The following is a 24118-nucleotide window of genomic DNA, read 5'->3' as shown; positions in this document are numbered from 1 at the left end:
AAGTATTAGTTATGAATAAAACTTCTCCTCTTAATATTATGGTGAAGGGTAAAAAGTAATTTAAGAAGTTCTTTTACGTAGATTTAAATATGTAACCTGGAATCATGAAACGACCCTATAGCTACCCGATAAGCTACAAGCTTGAAACTTGGAATATAGTTGATAACCCGATGACAATGCAATAATAATAAGAAGAAAATCTACGATAGGTGGCGCATGGATCGATATATTTCAAAAAATTGTATTTGTGGTCCGATTTGGATTTAAATGCGATTTGTGGAAACCTAAGAAAGATAGAAAACTGCGGTTTGTTCCATTGGAAAGAGCGTTAAATTTCCTATAAGAAACACTCAAACAACGGTATTTTCCCCACAATAGGATCGTTTCATGATTCCAGGTCACATATAGTTATTTCATTTCACAGCTTGCTCAACTTGCCGTTCATAACACAAAATTTCTATCGCTTGTCGGAAACATGTTTGTAACATATCAATAAAAATTGTGTGCTCCGAAAGCGCCCAATGAATTAACAAAAAACGCTTGAGTACAAATGTTCGCTACTGTTTAAGTAGCAAATATAATCATAAATAACACACTGTGCACTACACGCATGCGCAACAACATTACGTGATATGCGATTTGTTGAAGTTGTTCGAGTGGCTAAAGTCACTTAGTGAGACGATGCTTTTGTGCTGTCATTGCTGCTGCTTTTAATGGTATTGTTGCTATTGTTGCTATTATTTTTGCTGCTGTTATTAACTCGACACCGACAATATATCAATTTTTTTTGTTGCTGCAGTAAAAACTTGTTATTGTTGTTATTATTGTTGCTGCTGTTATAATTGTTGTTGTTTGCCTAGTGTTGCTGTTGTCTGGCTATTGTTGTTTTTATTGGTGTTATGTGGTCGAAGTTATTACCACTACTATTTGGGTTTTATGGTTAAACAGCGCAACGTCAAAAATTTCGATTTCAGTCAATGTGCGAGCGCGAAACGAAAAAGATGTAAGTGAACAAATGTGTGGAGGGGCTACTTTTCCAATTCTAGCAATTAAATATATCGTAATGACAAACAAATGCATAGTGCAAGTGTTTATTGAAAGGCGTTGATTTTTTATTTAAAAAAATTTTGTTTTCAAAATTGTTTATTGAAAAGTTGCGTATACGCGATGTTGTGCGGTTGTGATATTTTTGTTTAAAATAAATTAGAGGTGAATAATTGCTAAAGTACATATGTAAATATGAGTGTTTGTTAAAAAGTAAACAATTTGATTACATAAAGTGTGTACACTTTGATTGCACTTTCGTTTTTTGAATTTTTTGCACGTTTTTTTCACGCCGTCTTGCCCTCCATTGACTCGATTCAGTGGTCAATAAAATGTTTCTGTTTTGTTGCTGAGCAAACCCTTTGGAATTTTAATGTGAATGTGCGTACATGAAACTTTTTGACAAGTGCATGGGTGTATAAGAAAAAAAAATTTATAAAAGCAAAATAAATACAAGAGGGCGTGATACTAAATAACAGAAAAATTGAGAAAGTAAAGTTTTGGCAAATACTTTGGAAAAAAAAATAAAGCTCCAAGTTTTTTGCAATGAATATTACAGAATAGCAATTTAAAAAAGGAAAATTGTATGTTAAGACCCAATTTGGAGTTAGAGCAAAAAAATAAAAGAAAATAATAATCAAAGAATAGTTGGAAATACAAATTTAAAGAAATTTAAATAAATTGTTGGCGTAAGCAGTTGCTCATGAAATTTATGTATCAATTTGAAAATTTCTATTATTTGTTACACAGTTAAAAAATATAACAAAAAAAAAGTAAGGAAGGTTAAGTTCGGTTATAACCGAACATTACATACTCAGCTGAGAGCTTTGGAGACAAAGTAAGGGAAAATCACCATTTAGCAAAATGAACCTAGGGTAACCGTGGAATGTGTTTTTATGACATGGGTTTCAAATGGAAGGTATTAAAGAGTATTTTAAAAGGGAGTGCGTCATAGTTATATAGGTGGACGCAATTTCAGGATATCGCCATAAAGGTGGACCAGGGGTGACTCTGGAATGTGTGTTGTACGATATGGGTATCAAATGAAAGATGCTAATGAGTATTTTAAAAGGGTATGGGCCTTAGTTCTAAAGGTGGCCGCCTTTTCGAGATATCGCCATAAAGGTGGACCAGGGGTGACTCTGGAATGTGTATTGTACGATATGGGTATCAAATTAAAGGTATTACTGAGGGTTTTAAAAGGGAGTGGCCCTTAGTTGTATATGTGAAGGCATTTTCGAGATATCGACCAAAATGTGGACCAGGGTGACCAAGAACATCTTCTGTCGGGTACCGCTAATTTATTTATATATGTCATACCACGAACAGTATTCCTGCCAAGATTCCAAGGAATTTTGATTTCACCCTGCAGAACTCTTTCATTTTCTTCTACTTAATATGGAAAGTGGCACACCCATTTTACAAAGTTTTTTCTAAAGTTATATTTTGCGTCAATAAACTAATCCAATTACCATGTTTCATCTCTTTTTTCATATTTGGTACAGAATTATGGCATTTTTTTCATTTTTCGGAAGTTTTGATATCGAAAAAGTGGGCGTGGTCATAGTCGGATTTCGGTCATTTTTTATACCAAGATAAAGTGACTGCAGATAAGTACGTGAACTAAGTTTAGTAAAGATATGTATATCGATTTTTGCTCAAGTTATCGTGTTAACAGCCGAGCGGAAGGACAGACGGTCGACTGTGTATAAAAACTGGGCGTGGCTTCAACCAATTTCGACCATTTTCAGAAAAAACTGTTTCGTCACAGAATCTATGCACCTACCAAATTTCACAAGGATTGCTAAATTTTAGTTCGACTTATGGCCTTAAAAGTATTCTAGACGAATTAAATGAAAAAGGGCGGAGCCACGCCCATTTTGAAATTTTCTTTTATTTTTGTATTTTGTTGCACCATATCATTACTTGAGTTGAATGTTGACATAATTTACTTATATACTGTAAAGATATAAACATTTTTTTTTAAATTTGACTTAAAAAAAATTTTTTTTTTAAGTGGGCGTGCTCGTCATCCGATTTTGCTAATTTTTATTTAGCACACATATAGTGATAGGAGTAACGTGCCTGCCAAATTTCATCATGATATCTTCAACGACTGCGAAATTACAGCTTGCAAAACTTTTAAATTACCTTCTTTTAAAAGTGGGCGGTGCCACGCCCATTGTCCAAAATTTTACTAATTTTCTATTTTGCGTCATAAAGTCAACGCACCTACCAAGTTCCGTCGCTTTATCCGTCTTTAGTAATGAATTATCGCTCTTTTTAAGTTTTTCGAAATTTTCGGTATTGAAAAAGTGGGCGTGGTTGTAGTCCGATTTCGTTCATTTTAAATAGCGATCTGAGATGAGCGCCCAGGAACATACATACCAAATTTCATCAATATACCTCAAAATTTACTCAAGTTATCGTGTTTACGGACAGACAGACCGACGTGCGGACATGGCTAAATGAATTTCTTGTTTCGCCCAGATCACTTTGATATATGGAAGTCTATATCTATCTCGATTAGTTTATGCCGTTACGGATTACCGTTATGCGAACAAAGTTATTATACTCTGTGAGCTCTGCTCAGCTGAGTATAATAATTCGTTTAAATAAAAAGCAAACAATAAAATAACTAGAAAGATTTATGCAGTAAACAATCAAAATTAATGCATTAATAATATTGGTTATTGTATACCTGTTACATACAAACACTTGTGTATATCAATATTGTTTGACGAAAAGTGAGAGTGTTCACCATATGTTTAGTGTCGCCTTGAACTCTTTGAATAATTTGTTTGCATTTCTCATTCACAGCTGCGACCTTGTGAGTATGTACATTAGAGTGAACCTTGTTTCCATAAATATTTGTTTTTGTAGTGTCACCCGGTTAAGAACAGTTACCTCAGAGAAACTTCAAAAAATAAAAACTTTCAGTACCCTGTATTTGCAGTGAAATTTGTCTCCTCTCTATGATTTCTATATCCTATTTTCGATTTTCACTTTGAGCTGTGATAAATAACACAAGCCAACAAATTTTAGACCCACAAACGAGCCAATAATTTTTCAAAGGATCCTGAAACAGTATCCGGTACCAGAATTTACTTTCCTTCAAAATGTAGTTTTACTTCTTAAAATGCTCCATTTGTTGTTTGAGATATTGTTCTTTAAACTGTACCAGCCCCGAATTCCAAACTTCGCTAACGCTTAAACTCCATCGCCAGAAGTATCTAAGGCAGTATCAAAGGAACAACCGCCTAAGTCCTATGTTAAAGTATAGGAGTAAGGCTTTTTTCCTGGTGACCATATGGTACTATAATGATGAATACTTTTCTGCACTTATCTTGTTTTGTTGAATTTCCGACAGGGTGGATAAATGATGTATATTGGAACGATTTTCCGTCACCCCTTGTCAAATTTGGTTTTGAGACAAACCGGTTTCGGCGCTGTGCCATCATCAGTGTCGATTTTCATTCTGATCTGTTGTTGTCGTTTATCCTGTATTTATAGTTCGTAGGTACATGAGCAGGTATTGTCAAAATTGATGCTTGTGTATATTTAATTATGTGTATGTTTTGTGTGTTTATTCAGAACCGAGGGTGGTTCTTACTGATCGATTTGTGTGGCTGACTGGGGCAGGTAAAAATCCGTAATTTTAGTCGATTGATCTTGTTTGTGGGTTTCTTGTTTTGGTGCGTTAATTGTTTTGTGTTTATTTGTTGTTGTGTGTTTGCCTATTGTACCTGTGTGATTACTTTGTTTCTGGTAAACAAGTTTTAAATGCTGGAATATTGTGTCAGAAATTGTGTTTATCTGTTCGTTTATTATTCTACCGTCGAATGTTTTCTGTTTGTAGATTTCCATCTTTTCGAAAACGTTGAGACGGCCGACGTATCATTCTAATAACGAAGAGCTTGTACTGGAGTACCTCAACAACCAGCATGGAAATATACAATTTACAATGGAAACCGAAAAAGACCTCACGATAAATATTGATAAAGAAGCCAAACGATTCAACTATGACATATATAACGGCCACCGACACAATAATACACAATACTCTAAATCAACCCCAACAGCATAAAAGAACACCTCTTACACAAGAGGCATACAAGAGAGAACTTGAGGTCATATATAATATCGCTGCAAACAACGGATATAAAAGAGCACTAGTAGATAAGCTCAGAAGGACAAATGGAGAACCAAAAAGAAATAATGAAAAGGAAAATAATAGCTGGACGACTACGACATATACTGCAAAAGCAACATATAAATTGGCGAAAACTAAGAACTAGCACTAACTCAGAGGATCCGTTTAGGAGCTACAGCGTATACAAGCTTACCTGCGGATGCCAGCATAGTTACATAGGACAAACAGGACGGCAAATAAGAACGAGGTTCAGAGAACATATTAAAGATTACAACAAAAAAATACGGAATCCAAACATTATACCCGAGTCTATCTTCGCGAATCACATGGTCGAGAATTAATGTTCCCTAGCAAACATCAATAAAACAGTTAGGGTTCTTCACATAAAAGCAAAAGGCCGACGTCTCAACGTACTCGAAAACATGGAAATCTACAAACAGAAAACATTCGACGGCAGAATAATAAACGAAGAGATAAACAGAATTTCTGACACAATATTCGAGCCTTTAAAACTTGTTTACCAGAAACAATGTAATCACACAGGTACAATAGACAAACACACAACAACAAATAAACACAAAATAATTAACACATCAAAACAACAAACCCACAAAGAAGGTCAAACGACTAAAATCACGGATTTTTACCTACCCCAGTCAGCCACACAAATCGATTAGTAAACCACCCTCGGTTCTGAATGAACACACAGCACATACATATAACTAAATATACACAAGCATCAATTTTGACAATACCTGCTCATGTACCTACGAACTATAAATACAGGACAAACGACAACAACAGATCAGAACGAAAATCGACACTGATGATGACACAACGCCGAAACCGGTTTGTCTCAAAACCAAATTTGACAAGTGATGACGGAAAATCGTTCCAATATACATCACTTTTCTGCACACTTGTTGCTGTTTTGGTTATTTTGGCGATGGAGGTTTGTCGTTAGCGTTGGAATATGGGCGTATGTGTGCGATATTTTCTCCAAACAAACCTTTTTCACAAATGTGAAGTAGGTATACTTTTAGGTACCCAGTCCCTCATTACTTTTAGGCATTTAGTCCCTCATAAACTGCAAGTAGGAGGCTGCAGCAAATCACGCAAACAACAATTTTGAAATCAAATGTACTATATCGGCTGCTCCATCTGCTTTATAACCCATTATAAGAAAGTATGCTTGCTTTTGTTTGCAGCGAATAAAGCGTTTATATCGATATATCAAAGGTAATGAAAATTTGTTTACGTGGCAGCATTTCCCCTTAATTTTGCAGATCTATACGTAGGTAGGCCATCCTGCCACTTAATGCATACTTTAGGGTAAACTTTTCCTCAACATCCCCCATATTGTAAGCTAGTTCCATTGAGAAGTATCCACCGAAGAGACTTGATGAATTGGATATATTGCCGTTGATAGAACAGCAGGGTACATATTGAATGGGGGTGGAAAACGTGACCTCTGTACCTTTTTGTAAGAATATCTTTAGAATAAAGAAACAAAAGTAAATATCTGATTCTATATTCGTATTTAGCAAACCAAAGGCCTTCCGAAAAGTATTAGCTCATTTCTGGGTCTGGAATTTTTTAAAATTTTGCTTCCTGTGTAATTGATCGATTTTCCCTTCTCTGAGAATGAAAGGCGACACTGAAGATGGCACAACGTTTTATTTACAAACCAAATTTGATAAGGGATGACGGAAAATCTATTAAATATTTCGGGCTTTTCACATCAAGTGTTCGAAAAATTTCATATCTCCAAAATCTACTAAAGTTGGTAAACATGTTGTCATTGTAGATTACATCTTTTGTGCAAAATGAATAACCGAGATATGAAGTATTTTTGTACATTGCTATGTAGGGGTCTATCGTGTATCATCGTAATGCGTTTGTATATCGCTCAGTCCTTGCACAAGTGATGTACCCTATAAATAAAACAAGTTCACCAACTTTGGTGGATTTTGGAGATATTAAGTTTTCCAAGTGGGAACACTTGACGTTAAAAGCCCCATATAGTTCTTAAAAACATAAAAAAGCTTGTGGCTCTGGTTGGACCTATGAATAAGATTTTTAGGGAATCAATGACACATTACATAAGTAAGCACCTGCAATATTTAATTTGCCAAAAGTAGGGGTTACTCTAGACCAGCATAGCACAATTGTGCCCTCTCAATTCACACGCATATGATTCGCTCTGTCGTCGTTAATTGAGTTAGTCGCCGCTTGGCACTTGGCGTAGCAACATCGGTGTTGGATATCGGCTGATCGGTATCAAAATATGTCTGAATAGTTATGCGCGATACATATGCTTGTTGTAAGCTCGTTGCTTGCAGTAAGCGAAAAATCATTTCACCCGCGACGATTGCGCTCTCACTAATACAGGCGCACTTTCAATTTTGAAAAGCCCTACTCATGGCGGAACGATACAAGGTGGCAGCATGGTGACATACCTACATACATAAATAATAATTCCATGTACTTTGTTTTTGTAAATTCGATGAACAAATGTCAAAATCGTACTGCGTCGGAAGTTGATGTATCAAATCAAATAAAAAAAGATTATAATCAGCTGTTCGATGCGGCCACCTTGTATCGTTCCGCCATGGCCCTGCTCTAGACTGAGCACTTATACATGCTAAATATTCGCATGCATGCCGCTGAGTAATAAAAATTGGGTGAGCGACGACGCTCTAAACTGTGACGCAAGTAGATTGCTACGGACACACATACATACATACATAATAGCAATTCTTAGTTTGTGACTGTAAGTGAAGTCAACGAAGAAAATTTATTAAAATACGTTGTAATTCAGAATTATCACTTTAAATATAATGACTTAAACCAATGATATTGTGACGAATATTAGCAACGCTAAGGGATACTATCATCTCTAGGCCGATACTAAGCAGTGACTTGTATGCATATAACCAAATTAATCATATGTCCATACAAGCAGCGGAGAGCAACGCACAAACACATGCATATATTTGAGACTAGCCTTTACCCGCGGCCCCGTCCGCAAGGAAAATTTTAAATATATGGGCTATTCGCGTTAGCCTGCTTATTATCTGTTTAAAATTTTGTTTTCTGTCTAATGCATTTTATTTTTGTAATTGAGTAAAAAAAAGAACTAAATGAGCTGATAACCTGATAGGATCCCAAATGATCCCGAAATTATCCAGAAAAAGCTACGAAATGACGCCAACGCTATCGCGGACGGATCCCGAAAACCATCCAGAAATGCCCCGAAAGGGTCTCCAAAAGTTCCCCGAATAGTCCCAAAAAAACCCGAAATGAGAGCGACACGATTCTAGACGTATCCAGAGAACCACACAGAAATGATCCCTGAAGGTGTTCCAAAATGATCCCGAAAAGGTTCCGAAATGACCCTGACGGGCTCCCGGGCGGATCTCAAAAACCATCCAGAAAATATCCAGGAAGGGTCCCTAAATTATCCCGACTAACTCCAAAAAAAGTTCCGAAATGGCTCCGAGGGGATCCACGATGGATCGCGAAAACCATACAGAAATGATTCCGGAAGGATTCCAAAATGATCCCGAGATAGTCCGGAATTGCCCCAGATAGGATCCCGCACAGATCCAGAAATGATCCCGGAAGGGTGCAAAAACTATCCCGGAAAAGTAACAAAAAATACCGAAATGGCTCCTACGGCATCCCGGACGGATCCAGAAATGATCTCGGAAGGGTCCCCAAATGATCCCAAAATGGTCCCGAAATGACCCTGATGGATCCGGCAAACCATCAAGAAATTATGCCGAAAGGGTCCCAAAATGATCCCGAAATAATACAGAAAAAGTCACGAAACGACCCCTAGAGGATCCCCAAATGATCCCGTATTAGCCCCGAAAAGGTCCCGAAATAACCCCGACGGGATCCCGGACAAATCCCGAAAACCATCCAGAAATGATGCCGGAAGGAATCCCAAATGATTCCGTAAAAGTCCCGCATTGATTCCGACGGGATCCCGAACGGATACCGAAAATCATCCAGAAGTGATGCCGGAAAGGTCCTCAAATGATCACCTAATAGTCCCGAAATGACCCTTAAGGGGTCATGGACGGATCCCATAAACCATCCAGAAATGATCCCGATATAGTCCCGAAGAAGTCCCGAAATGACCCTGACGGGATCTCGAACGCACCCCTAAATGACCCTGACGGGATCCCGGACAGATCCCGAAATCCATCCAGAAATGATCTTGGGAGGGACCCCAAATGATCCCGAAAAAGTCCCGCAATGATTCCGAGGGGATCCTGATCGGATACCGAAAACCATCCAGAAGTGATGCCGGAAAGGTCCTCAAATGATCACCTAATAGCAAAATGACCCTGACGGCATCCCGGACTGATCCCAAAATCCATCCAGAAATGATCTTGGGAAGGTCCCAAAATTATCCCGAAATAGTCTCGGAAAAGTTCAGAAATTACCCTGACGGGTTCCCGGACGAATCCTGAAAGCCATCTCTAAATGATCCCGAAAAAGTACCGAAATGACCCTGACTGGACCCCGAAAGGATCCCGAAAACTATCCAGAAATGATGCCGGAAATGTCCTCAAATGATCACCTAATAGTTCCGAAATGACCGTGACGGGATCCCGAACGGATACCGACAACTATCTAGAAATGATGCCGAAAGGGCCCGCAAATGATGCCGTATTAGTCGAGAAAAAGTCTCGAAATGAACCCGACGGGATGCCGGACGACTCCCAAAAACCATCCAGAAATGATGCCGGAAGGGACACCAAATGATCCCGAAAAAGTCCCGCAATAATTCCGACGGGATCCTGAGCGGATACCGAAAACCATCCAGAAGTGATGCCGAAAAGGTCCTCAAATGATCACCTAATAGTCCCAAAATGACCCTGACGGCATCCCGGACAGATCCCGAAATCCATCCAGAAATGATCTTGGGAGGGTCCCAAAATTATCCCGAAATAGTCTGGGAAAAGTCCAGAAATTACCCTGACGGATCCCGGACGAATCCTGAAAACCAATCTTAAATGATGCCGAAAGTCCCGAAATGACCCTGATGGGACCCGGAAAGGATCCCGAAAACTAACCAGAAATGATGCCGGAAAGGTCCTCAAATGATCCCCTAATAGTTCCGAAATGACCGTGACGGGATCCCGAACGGATCCCGACAACTATCCAGAAATTATGCCGGAAGGGTCCGCAAATGATCCCGTATTAGTCGAGAAAAAGTCCCGAAATGACCCCGACGGGATCCCGGACGAATCCCAAAAACCATCCAGAAATGATGCCGGTAGGTATCCCAAATGATCCCGAAATAATCCGAAATGACCTCGTCGGCATCCCGGACGGATACCGAAAATTATCCAGAAATGATGCCGGAAAGGTCCACAAATGATCCCCTAATAGTCCCGAAATTACCCTGATGGGATCCCGGACGGATCCCGAAAACCATCCAGAAATGATGCCGGAAGAGCCCCCAAATGATCCCGAAAAAGTCCCCAAATGACCCCGACGATATCCCGGACGGATCCCGAAAACCATCCAGAAATGATGCCGGAAGAGCCCCCAAATGATCCCGAAAAAGTCCCCAAATGACCCCGACGAGATCCCGTACGGATCCCGAAAACCATCCAGAAATGATGCCGGAAGAGCCCCAAATGATCCCGAAAAAGTCCCCAAATGACCCCGACATACTCCAGAAAAGGTTCCGAAATGGCTCCGAGGGAATCAACGACGGATCGCGAAAACCATACAGAAATGATTCCGGAAGGATCCCAAAATGATCCCGAAATAGTCCGGAAATGACCCAGATGGGATCCCGCACAGATCCAGAAATGATCCCGGAAAAGTAACAAAAAGTCCCGAAATGGCTCCTACGGCATCCCGGACGGATCCAGAAATGATCTCGGAAGGGTCCCCAAATGATCCCAAAATGGTCCCGAAATGACCCTGATGGATCCGGCAAACCATCAAGAAATTATGCCGGAAGGGTCCCCAAATGATCCCGAAATAAAACAGAAAAAGTCACGAAACGACCATTAGAGGATCCCCAAATGATCCCGTATTAGCCCCGAAAAAGTCCCAAAATGACCCTGACGGGATCCCGAAAGGATTCCGAAAACAATACAGAAATGATGCCGGAAAGGTCCTCAAATGATCCCCTAATAGTCCCGAAATGGCCGTGACGGGATCCCGACAACTATCCAGAAATGATGCCGAAAGGGTCCGCAAATGATCCCGTATTAGTCGAAAAAAAAGTCCCGAAAGGACCACGACGGGATCCCGGACGAATCCCAAAAACCATCCAGAAATGATGCCGGTAGGTATCCCAAATGATCCCGAAATAGTCCCAGAATGACCTCGTCGGCATCCCGGACGGATCCCGAAAATTATCCAGAAATGATGCCGGAAAGGTTCCCAAATGATCCCCTAATAGTCCCGAAATTACCCTAATGGGATCCCGGACGGATCCCGAAAACCATCCAGAAATGATGCCGAAAGGGTTCCCAAATGATCCCGTATTAGTCGCGAAAAAGTCCCGAAATGACCCCGACGGGATCCCGGACGGATCCCGAAAACCATCCAGAAATGATGCCGAAAGGGTTCCCAAATGATCCCGTATTAGTCGCGAAAAAGTCCCGAAATGACCCCGACGGGATCCCGGACGGATCCCGAAAACCATCCAGAAATAATGCCGGATGAGCCCCAAAATGATCCCGAAAAAGTCCCCAAATGACCCCGACGAGATCCCGGACGGATCCCGAAAACCATCCAGAAATGATGCCGGAAGAGCCCCCAAATGATCCCGAAAAAGTCCCCAAATGACCCCGACGATATCCCGGACGGATCCCGAAAACCATCCAGAAATGATGCCGGAAGAGCCCCCAAATGATCCCGAAAAAGTCCCCATATGACCCCGACGAGATCCCGCACGGATCCCGAAAACCATCCAGAAATGATTCCGGAAGGGTCCCCAAATGATCGCGAAATAGTCCCGAACTGATTCCGGGATAGTCCCGAAAATGTTCCAAAATAACCCCGACGGGATCCCGGACGGATCCCGTAAACTATACAGAAATGATCCCGGAAGGGTCCCAAAATGATCCCGAAATAGTCCCGAAAAAGTCCCGAAATTACCCCGGCGTAATCGCGGATCGATCCCGAAAACCATCCAGAAATGATCCCGGAAGGGTCTCGATATGACCCTTACGGGATTACAAATAAGGTGAAGCTAATTATAAAACCATGTTAATAAGGCAGCAGGCGCATTGGAGCGAATAAAAAGTTAGATAGAAACATACAGGTAAAGCTAATAAAAGCGTGCTAATAAGAACAATTGATGGAGGGCGGATGGCGGAAGTAGAGGAGAGGACCACTGATCGTTCCTCCAAAATTGTCTAGATCTCGTTCTGTATGTACCAGATACCAAAAACTATTGATTTAGGAGAAAATTTAGATTGAGTTATAACAATTTATGGATTTTACACCAGAGGGGGAGATAAAGGGGGGCGGGCGGAGGGTGTCACTGCTTACTTTGTAAGCCCTCGACTTATTTGACACCTTGAGTCTGTGATATTGGTGAAGGCCAGTATACGTAAAGTTATAATGTGTAAAAATTATGAAAAATAATTTCTAGAAGGGGTCGTGGGACCCCCACCCCTCTTTCCATGTTCGAAAAAAATTTCGCTAGTAGACTATTGTCTGTGTCCCAAATTTCATCAAAATCCGTGTAGCCATTCTGGCGTGATTCAGTCGCAAAGACGAAAAAATATAATAATTAAATTATAACTGTTCCTGGGGGGCGGGGACCACGCCCGTTTTGAAAAATATATAGCTAGTAGATCCTTCTAGACTATTGGCTATATGTGTGCAAAATTTCATCCAAATCGGTCCAGCCGTTCTTGCGTTATTGAGTCACAAAGACAAACGTCTGGACAAACATCCAAACATCCAAACATCCAAACATCTTAACATCCAAACTTTCCCATTTATAATATATATTAGATTAGATATTAGATATGTACTCCCAAAAGTAGGCATTTATTTGTGCAAGTATCACTCACATATACACGCGCATATGAGAAGCTATACACGTGCATTTGTAGTTATAACTTTATAGCTGGTAACTAAGTAAATTCTGGAAACGCCTAGAAGTATGGAACGAGGAAATCGAAGAGTATAAAAGAGCGTAATCTGAGCAATCATAGTCACTTTGATTTAAGTACACTATCTGTCGAGTAGTAGAAGTGTTATTGTGAAGTACTTTAATAAAGGCCATTTTGCATTATTGAATATTGGAGTTATTTATTCAACAGTTTAGCAGAATTTCCCCAAAATTCGTTACAATATTAAATATATGGGTCATATAAATGGAGGTCAGTGACCGTGAGAGTTCTACCAGAACCATTTTCATAAATTGTTGTAACTGATATTTCTGAGACATGTCATAGAGATAAACACCCTTCTTTCACCACCCAAAAGGACCATTTTTAAATCGGTATAGTTCTTAGTCTATTTGAGATGGCTTATTGAAAAATGGGCAGTCCGATCCGCCTCATACTGAGATATGAAATTTCGGCATGTTTCGAAACCATTTCGGTATATTTAGGTATAGCTTAAAATCTTATTACGAAACTGTTTAAATATAAATGCGCGATTTTTTTCAAAATTGCTTTCGTTGTCATTTTCGGGATCACCTAGGACTATTTCGTGACCGTATTTCAAAATAGGATTTGCCATCATTTTGAGACTATTTCGAGATCTTTCTGAGACTACTTGGGAACCGTTTCGGGATTGTGCTTAAAATCATTTATGGACCTTTTCAGAATTGTTCTAAAATTAATTTTGGGACTATGCAAGATCATTTTGGAGATGCTTCCGAACCATTTTCGGAATATCCTCAATTGTTCTCAGGATCAATTCGAGACAATTTTTTCTTTGTTTCGGGATCGTTCAAAAATATTTTCTGGCCATTTCGGCAATGTATTGAGATCTTTTCCGAACTATTTCATGGTTAATTTAATGATAATGGTTTGGATACATTAGAGTTCATTTCGGGTTTATCGCTCGCTCATTTCGGTACTATTTCGACAGTGTTTTAGAATCAACTATTAAGCATTTAAAATTGGTTTCTGGACCGTTTTTAAATTATTTAAAGGACTTTATGAGATTTATTGTTTCCTTCTGTGACGTTCTTTTTTAATCGTTTAAGCCCTGAATTCGACCCAAGCCAACTGTATAGATATGTTGTGCATATATATAGTCGGGGAAACTTTGTAGATTTATATTTTAGTTTCTTTGTTTTGGCGGAGCCTTGCGTAAAAGATGGGTAGCAACTTTCTTGAGTAGGCTTAGTTTATTATCGCTTGTTGCCTCAGACATAATTGAAAATATGTTTAGATACTTTTAGCACCATTAATAATACCGTTAATACATTTCCCATTTATTTTTTTTTAGCATTCACAAAGAAACTGAAAATCAGAAAATCCAAAACACTTACGGGTTGCAACATAAATTTGTTAGCTTCTTGCAGAGTGGCTGCAAGTTGGCTAAACAACCACCAGCAACAACGTCACCCATCGAGATTGCAATATATTGTCATAAATGCCGTTGAGACAACACAAAATTGCCAATCGACCCGCAGACCCAGATGAATGTCCCACTGAAAATGTTGTTTAACAACAAAAACGCGATATTTTCGGTTGCTTTTAGTATTTGGCTTATAATATGCTGTTGTTGTAAGTATTGCACCATATAATCAAAACAAAAAATCCACATTTACACACTTTTTTGGTGACTCACACACACACTCTCAAACCTTAATAACGAACTCTTTTTACCAAAACTTCATATTAATAAAAATCACTCTTTAGCGATTTATTTTGTATTTTTGAAATTGGTTTTTAATTTTTCGCTCCACAGAATTGGTTGAGAGATTGAGCAAATATGAAACCGGTTTTAAGTTTACTATGCTTTGGTATTTTTTTTTACAACTCTTCATACTTCTCTGGCGAACTCACGATATTAGCGATTTTATTATTTTTACTTCTTTGTAATTCCTAAGCTTAGAGCGCCGTTCAAAGTGCTATGTCGTCATTGTGTCAAGGTCGCTTGGTTTGGATTTTTTTCTTTCATTATGTTTTTCTATTTTGGTACTATCATACACTAAACGAGCGCCTCTAATGATCTTCGAGCGGAGCAGCACAATTTCCTGTTTGTTGATTGCATACAAATGGCCTTTTGATTGAAATCCAGACGCCCATGATGTGATTGCTAAGTCAATAAACTCAGTCAGTCTTGTCTTCTTACATGCAATGTGCGTTAAATCGAGCCAAATATGGTGCAGTTGTTGTAGTTATTACGACCAAATCTTTATTACATTTATTTTAAGTGGGAGTGGAACGAAAAACTCGATCAGTCAGTTTGAGCTGATTTCGCAATCTTAAAAGTTGTTTAGATTTTTTTTTTTTTGCTATATCAATCCAAAGTAGTTAGACTCCAGCTCATTTACCCGTGGCTTAAAAGGTTTGGCGTCATAGTGATCATAGCCATCGTCGAACGCTGCGAGATACTCGAATAATAGGGACAATACACCTTTGCCTATTAGATAAGCTCGTTGAAGCCCACCCCACCCCTCCCTGTTTACCAACTTAATTTAAGAAGAGCTTCAAAACACTCGCCGAAGGAGTATATAAGCCACTCTACGGCGCAAATATGTCTTGTAGGCTCCGGTACTAATTTCTCCTGCTACTAGCACGACTGCCGCCGTGCCACGGTATGTTAAACCATTCGATAGTCGCCTCTTACGGCAGGCGTACCTCTTCTTCTTTTCTCAACCGTTTAATCGATTTTGGACTGCCAAAATCGAGAAATGGCACCAAAAACTTCATCACTGCATTAACTGGCGCCAAGTAGTAACAGATGTTTTAGTTCGAGTGGAGTGGGAATCGCCCTCTTCCTCTCCTTCATAGGTAGGTTGCGATAATAATATCCCTTTTAAAAACCCTACCGGGATAATATTCCAAGTCCCTAAACCCACTTCCGCCCAATATTGTTATCTTTCTAATCTGTATTTAAGGCCATGAACTCAAACAATTGCATTATTCAAAATTTCAGTCAAAAGTGCATACACAGGCTAGGCTGACTGGCTTATTGTGGTACCGCTGATTTAAGTAACAGCCCTGCCGTCTGAAGATATGTAAGAACATCAAAAATTTTATTCGGCTAATGGAGAGCAGAGTGTCGTCGGTTTTAACTGTATCCAGGCGCAGAACCCTACGCTAATATGTCGATGAAGTATATACTTTATCGGTTGGTTAGTTGGATTCAGTTACTCCACATAATTCTATTTGTCATTGACACACTTTTTGGTTCGAAAATTTCACGCTTATCAGTTGATTAGGTGCGTTTCAAGCCACACCAGCGATTCCTGTTTTGTGATAACTTACACCAATTGAGAGCAGCAAGGTAGATCCAGCTTTTCTTCACCTGTCTCTTCCAAATCAGTAGACGCCTTTACTTTGTCTACATTCCTACACAGGTGACGACAGGAACACTTTCTTGGTCTGAGCGTCTTCTTTCATTCGCATAATATGACCCAACTATATACACGTCATCATTAAAATACCTTAAACAAACACCGCTATCTCCATGGAAAGGGCCATAAGTCTTGCATGATACTCCAATACGAAAGAATACCTAGCTTGGGTTTTCAGGGCAAAGTTTAATTGGACATCTTACATTACGGCTGCAGTGGTCTTCAGAAATGTCCTTTTTCGGTGAAATTGGAATCAATTCAAGGTTCCTCAACTGGCCTTAGACGTAAAATAATGATAAATTTACCGAGTTTTTCCGATCATTAGGTTGGAGGGCTTCTGTTCATGCTGCTAAAGTTCGAGCTACCTCAAAACTAAATGGAATCAGGGCACTTTTTGTACTACTCCGAAGAATGAGTGAGATTGTGATCGGGATGGCCATAGCTACGCTGATGTTAATAGCAGAAAGTCAACCAGGTACGCGATAATTGTAAAAACGGTAGATTTCGCCCTTTTCTTGATCGGTGCAAATAATGCAGTCATTTCATCATATTTAGCTGTTATTGAAACAATCAGTGCTTTAATATAGTATTAAGGATCAAAGAGATATAACTTATTCCTCACCTTAAAGAAATATAAACCATGTCAGAGGATCATATCATAGGAGCTTTCTCGATACGGTTTATATTTGGTTTTTATCTTTACTCTTAAATGTGGCGTATATTACGATAGAATATTCAGACAAAGCAAGATAAAAGAAGGGGTGCTATGCAATATCACCATATTATAAAAATATGCCAAAGTCTAACTCGAGTTGTAAAGGCCATTTTAATTAAGTCCAAAGAGTTGATGGCAATAAAAAATCAGTAAACCACAAAAACTCAAGTTAAGTAACATGCGTTTGGTGTTTACAAGGACAGGAGAGGATTCCGAATTCTGATAGCCTCGACCCAGTAGTTGATGGGGCGGTAAACATTTTTTAATTTGAATATTATGGAAAAAGTATTAAAAGCAATGATTTAAATATGTTTATAAATATTTTAACTTTACACGCTTCTACTTAACATTTTAACCACATTTATTTATATATGACATAAACCATATGTTATGTCAAAATGAAAGTCAAATGTCATCATTTGAAACAAAATGGCTTGTAATGCGAATTCAAATGAGTTTTCCGTCCGTTTTGACTTTGAGGTGTCAACTCTGCAGCGAATCGCATTTGCTCCGAACCATCTCATTAAAGGCCCAAACCCTTCGACTTTTCCGTCGTTGTGTCAACAGCTGACTTTGAACACACATGTCTTAATTGCTAAAAGAAAGCCAAAGCAACAACAAAAGAGTTCAAAAACTTATGTTTTTCCATGCGCTGTCAATCCTTTATTCTAATCTCCTAAATTGTACGCGGAAGCCATTAATCATTTCTTTTTTGTATTGCTTATTTTGAAAAACATAACTATATTCCTGGGAAAAATTTTATTTTTAAAATTTAACCAATGAAAACAAATTAAAATTTGAGTTTTCTTGCGTTCATTGTGGCAAAAAAACTTCCAGCGTACGTTATTTCAAAGCAACACCAGCACCAAAACGACGCAAAAGTTGAATGTGTTCGAACCTTAAGAGACGGTACTAGTTCTTATTCTGTCGCCCCGCAGTGCTTTCAACTGATATTTTTATACTCAGCTGAGCAGAACTCACAGAGTATGTTAACTTTGTTCGCATACCGGTAATCCGTAACGGCATAAACTAATTGAGATAGATGTAGACTTCTATATATCAAAATGATCTGGGTGAAAAAAGAAATTCATTTAGCCATGTCCGTCCGTCCGTCTGTAAACACGATAACTTGAGTAAATTTTGAGATATCTTGATGAAATTTGGTATGTAGGTTCCTGGGTGCTCATCTCAGATCGCTATTTAAAATGAACGAAATCGGACTACAACCACCCCCACTTTTTCGATATCGAAAATTTCGAAAAACCGAAAAGTGCGATAATTCATTACCTAAGACGGATAGAGCGATGAAACTTTGTAGGTGCGTTGACCTTATGAAGCAAAATAGAAAATTAGTAAATTTTTGTAAAATGGGCGTGGCACCGCCCACTTTTAAAAGAAGGTAATTTAAAAGTTTTGCAAGCTGTAATTTCGCAGTCGTTGAAGATATCATGATGAAATTTGGCAGGCACGTTACTCCTATTACTAAATATATGTGTGCTAAATAAAAATTAGCAAAATCGGATAACGAACACGCCCACTTTTAAAAAAAATTTTTTTTTAAGTCAAATTTTAACAAAAAATTTTAAATCTTTACAGTATATAAGTAAATTATGCCAACATTCAACTCCAGTAACGATATGGTGCAACAAAATGCAAAAATAAAAGAAAATTTCAAAGTGGGCTTGGCTCCGCCCTTTTTCATTTAATTCGTCTAGAATACTTTTAAGGCCATAAGTCGAACAAAAATTTACCAATCCTTGTGAAATTTGGTAGGTACATAGATTCTATGACCATAACTGTTTTGTGTGAGAATGGGAGAAATCGGTTGAAGCCACGCCCACTTTTTATACACAGTCGACCGTCTGTCCTTCCGCTCGGCCGTTAACACGATAACTTGAACAAAAATCGATATAGCTTAACTAGTTCACGTACTTATCTGAACTCACTTTATCTTGGTATAAAATATGGCCGAAATCCGACTATGCCTACGCCAACTTTTCCAATATCGAAAATTACGAAAAATGAAAAAAATGTCATAATTCTATACTAAATGTGAAAAGAATAATGAAACATTGTAATTGGATTGGTTTATTGACGCAAAATATATCTTTAAAAAAAACTTTGTAAAATGGGTGTGACACCTTCCATATTAAGTAGAAGAAAATGAAAAAGTTTTGCAGTGCGAAATCAAAAGCCCTTGGAATCTTGGCAGGTATTACATATATAAATAAATTAGCGGTACCCGACAGATGAGGGTCTGGGTCACCCTGGTCCACATTTTGGTCGATATCTCCCTTTTAAAACCCTCATTATTACCTTTAATTTGATACCCATATCGTACAAACACATTCTGGTCCACCCTTATGGCGATGTCTCAAAAAAGCGTCCACCTATAGAACTAAGGCCCACTACGTTTTAAATAATCATTAATACTTTTAATTTTATACCCATATCGTACAACACACATTCTAGAGTCATCCCTGGCCCACCTTTATGGCGATATCCTGAAATTGCGTCCACCTATAGAACTAAGGCCCACTTTTAAAATACTCCTTAATACCTTTCATTTGAAACCTATGTCATACAAACACATTCCAGGGTTACCCTAGGTTTACTTTGTCTCCAAAGCTCTCAGCTGAGTATGTAATGTTCGGTTACACCCGAACTTAGCATTCCTTACTTGTTAATATTGTGATGTCACCTTTGCAGACCTTTTAAACGCTTTATTTACTGATTCAGTCGTAGGTGGTTCTGGAATAGTCGCTGCCTTTGAGTAATTAACTTAAATTCATAAAGCTTAGACTTCAGCGCTGTTGGGACACTGTGGCTACCAACTGTCCCTCTCTGCATGAGATTAGGCAATGAAGTCAATAAACCTGTAGTGCGAAACTGTTGCATTTCGTGAGTGTCCCAATTTTCGTTGCAGGGAATTAAAACGCTAAATAAATGCAAAATTGACGTCCCTTCAGCTTTTGGAACAACCGGAATAATGAAACGGAAGGAATGAGGTTAGTTAACCACAATGCTTTGTTGACTCTGTTTCAGTTGTATGACGTAAAGAAAACGTGTCAAACCAAATAACAATCGTGTTAGTTGGAGGTACTTTTTGAAATCAGCTACTTGACCTTTTAAAAGCGAATCGCCAGCGAAGTTTCCAATGATCAACTTCCTGAAAAACGTCGAAATATGTACCAACTCGTAAATTGGTTTCAAAAGCTTGACTACAGAACTTAATATTCAAAAATTCTCTGTCATCTTTACTTATTTTGATATCAGCCCTGTGTCCATGGCCGTACCAAAGAGGATGGTACATAACAAACAAATATCGTAAAAATGACGTACTGACGTCTCTTATAATTTCCATTCTCTTCGGCCCTACTGGCTCTATAAAGAATCCAACCCTGTACGCTGGTTTGAAAAGTTGAATGAAATGAAAACAAAAGTTAATTTATATATGTAGATGCACTTGATCCACTATTCCTTGTCTCACAATTTACTTCCAGTGGCTGTTAAAAGCCCAACCCAAATATTTCATGTGTCTACTTCCATATTATGTAACTCTCAATTGGAACTGCAGCATTTTTTTTCATTGAGTTTTTTTATTGAATGGTGCTTGGTGCTGTAGTAGCACTCACAAATGTACTCTAAATGTAGTAGTTAAGGTATTACAAAATGTTTATTGGAATGTTGGACTAACAATCAGCCAAAAGGTTTTATGTGTCTTTCGTTTTGCCAAGTCATAAGCCTCACGTTTTTGTGGTGTGCTTACTAAATTACTAAATATTGGGCATTTTAAGATCGTATAAATGTCAGATTTTTTGTTCGGTTCAGCGATTGGAGAACACCAGTTGGAGCTTTGTACGGCTGCTGTGAATGCCCCTAGGGAGTGCCTGATGGGGATACTATGTTTCAACGAGATACTCTTCTACATCCAAAAACTATTGTCCTAGAAACATGAGTGGCTTTGTCTATAGTCCCACACATCCATGAGGGATGCGGCCGCAAATACTTCACAATCATTTCATCTAATCCCTAGAAAATTAAATGCCATAATAGTGTATTATTTGCTTTTTTCAGAAGATAATTTAAGAGACAACGAAGCTGAACACTTCCGCACCATCTTTAATTTTATCACTTCGATTATAATGCCTCTTTTAATTGCAAAGACCTCCGCTTAGAAGGCACTACATAAATTGGAGGTCGATATCACTACCTGACCTACGAATATATTTAGTATAATACCGCTCCAGTTGCTTCTCCGATTTGTGAGCCAGCTAAGCAGATGTGAATTATCGATCACATAGTATTTGGAATAATACCAAATCCCGTCCTAATTCTTAAATGTCTCTAAAAAACGTATGAATATTTTCTATCTTCCTATATTTTTGCTATCTATCCTTCATATTCCGGTACTTTCCCCACTCCCTCAATCTCTCCCTCTGAAATCTTGCCATCTAAACTTTTCAAAACTTTCAGGAGTATTACGAATCCGGCACTTTCTGGAAGTAGCTCGATCACTTTGGGAATGATTTTTTTTGCCTCCTAGAACCATCCAGTCTATGAATTTTAGTCGCCTCTTTCGTCAGGAAGGCCTTAGCATGGGTATATTATTAGAGTTATAATCCACTGGGCCCCAATTTTGCCAACCATTTCCATTCACTCCAAGTTTCTTCTCTTTTTGACCGTAACTACAGCGTCCAATACATTCAGCTAGATCTAAACGAAAAAATGAGTCGGCTTGGCGACTGTGCTCTTTTACCCTTGAATTGAAATTATGCTTGCTATGCTGAGGACCTGCCGAATCTCTCTGAGTAAGCTACGGCATATTTTATATCACCACTACCCAAAGGAGGATATAAAGTATACCCCTTTTTTACTCACACTTTAAGGTCCACTTGCAGAACGGCAAGTTGGCCTTTTAACTCAGAGCGTACCTGACATGAGGGGTTAAACTCATACATTTTTTACAATATTTTTTTTTAAACACCTGCAAACAAATATCTTATTTTGTCTTTTCAGTACCCAGTGCTGAACCACTCGTTGTGCCACAGGAGCTGCCCTCCATTTTATCGTTAATATACTCAAATATTCCACCTATTAAGAAAGGTATGTACCAAACCAATATCGAATCTACAAATAATATGTCTGATCATTTTCTCAAACTCTTTCACTCCGCTCCCTACAGGTACCGACTCCCGTCTCGGCTTCGGCTTTCGTCTTGGCAATCATGCCGACTTTCAAGTTCTACTCGAGTTGGGACCACAAAAAAATACACGCCCAATCGGCGACAATGCCGACTCAGAAAACTCGTTCAACAAACGCCAAGTGAGTAAGGCACAGCGTGATTATCTAAGACGCAAACAAGCACAGGAGGCGCTCAAGAGGTTAAACAACAACATCGCCACATCAACTGAAGAAGCTGCCTCTAGTTGGCTTGAGACATGGTCTAATGCTATGAACGCGAACTCGAAGAGTAACAACAGCGAACAGAGTAAAAAGAAATTTGGGCCTAAATTCAATCCAGCTACTGTAAAGAAAGAACAACAACCGGTGCAATTAACGCCACTAACTGTAGTAGCGGCGCCCAGCGTAGAGCAAACTATGCTGCAATTACAAAAACTCTATGAAATGGCTACAACTACAACAGATACAACAGCAACTATGCTAAATGACAATAAAACTGAACGTGAAGTAATAACTACCACAACAAGTACAACAACAGAAGTTCCACCATTTAAGCGGGTTCGTCCTACTTATTTACCATTCAAGGGTGACTCATTGAACTTGGGCAGCCCAGAGGCTTTTACACCACGTTCACTCGAAGAGCAGGCTTTGCAAACAATCTCAGAGCAACAAAATGAGAGAAAGACATATAGTGAAATTACAAAGGAGTTAATGGATGTCAGTCTCGATGATGAGAAGTAGCGCACTTTGTGCTTAGGTTGTCATTGGTTTCACTGACCTAGCAATGTCAAACTCGATTATTTGTAAATATTTTTGTATGATATTTGAGATATAATAAATAAATTAAGGGATTGTACATATAAATGTGCAAAACATATTCAAGGTATGGGCGAGCTGCTACACTGCATTGAACCATGTGGAGGATTGATGCGCCAAATTCACCATGCGCCATTAACTTTCATTTTGTGGCTCCTCATTCCTACAACATTGCGTGAAACTCTATCACCGGATGCTACTTTAGGAACTTTTCACACTCGAAGACACTTCGGTCCATTGTGAATACATTCCTTAAGTGCTCCGCGGGCACATTCGTCGAATCAAAGACTTCCTTATTAATCTTAAACGATGTGATTTCCTACGAGTGCGGCCACCTACCATACCGAAGGTCCCGGGTTCAAGATCAGGGAAAACTAACACCAAACATTTTGAAAAAATATGTTTCCATTGGAAAACATTTTTTCTAAGCGGGATCACACTTCGACAGTGGTTTAGCAAACGGCGTAAAACATGTGGGTCGCGTCTGAATTTGTAAGAAATACTAAAAGCGAGCACAGCAGTTTGGAAGGGAAGTTCGGCTTAAATCTCCTCGAAGGTTAATCGAGCCAAGTATTTTTTAATTTCCCATGTGAACTCAGATGAAGTGACAGATACATTTTTCCTACCTCCGCCACATTGTCAAGCACCCAAGCGCCCATAAATCTTA

At 38.9% G+C, this 24118-nt stretch overlaps 1 protein-coding gene across 4 annotated transcripts; it reads left to right on the top strand.

Annotated features, from left to right (window-relative positions):
* The first annotated feature begins 913 nt into the window (after positions 1 to 913).
* snsl (snustorr snarlik) lies at positions 914 to 23512 on the top strand. 4 transcript variants are annotated; one of them, XM_067770085.1, is made up of 4 exons: positions 914 to 1003; positions 14657 to 14937; positions 22471 to 22557; positions 22637 to 23512. In XM_067770085.1, the coding sequence occupies exons 2-4, from the start codon at positions 14850 to 14852 to the stop codon at positions 23374 to 23376; spliced, it is 915 nt and encodes a 304-aa protein (XP_067626186.1). In that variant the 5' UTR covers positions 914 to 1003; positions 14657 to 14849; the 3' UTR covers positions 23377 to 23512. The 4 variants fall into 4 exon arrangements, with proteins under 4 accessions (XP_067626186.1, XP_067626185.1, XP_067626187.1 ...); XM_067770084.1 differs by having other exon boundaries at positions 993 to 1209; XM_067770086.1 differs by lacking the exon at positions 914 to 1003 and adding an exon at positions 1298 to 1425.
* Positions 23513 to 24118: the final 606 nt, after the last annotated feature.

The sequence above is a fragment of the Eurosta solidaginis genome, chromosome 2 (assembly GCF_040869045.1).
Source record: "Eurosta solidaginis isolate ZX-2024a chromosome 2, ASM4086904v1, whole genome shotgun sequence".
Classification (NCBI taxonomy): Eukaryota; Metazoa; Arthropoda; class Insecta; order Diptera; family Tephritidae; genus Eurosta; species Eurosta solidaginis.
Note: the sequence above shows the minus strand (reverse complement) of the source record. Positions and strands in the feature narration are given on the sequence as shown.

What these genes read in the sequence shown, in the direction of transcription:
- snsl (XM_067770085.1), top strand. Translation starts at nt 14,850, where the DNA reads ATGAATGTCCCACTGAAAATGTTGTTTAACAACAAAAACGCGATATTT. An exon ending in GCTTATAATATGCTGTTGTT is followed by an intron (nt 14,938 to 22,470) that starts GTAAGTATTGCA and finishes TTGTCTTTTCAG; the next exon opens with TACCCAGTGCTGAACCACTC. An exon ending in TATTCCACCTATTAAGAAAG is followed by an intron (nt 22,558 to 22,636) that starts GTATGTACCAAA and finishes CGCTCCCTACAG; the next exon opens with GTACCGACTCCCGTCTCGGC.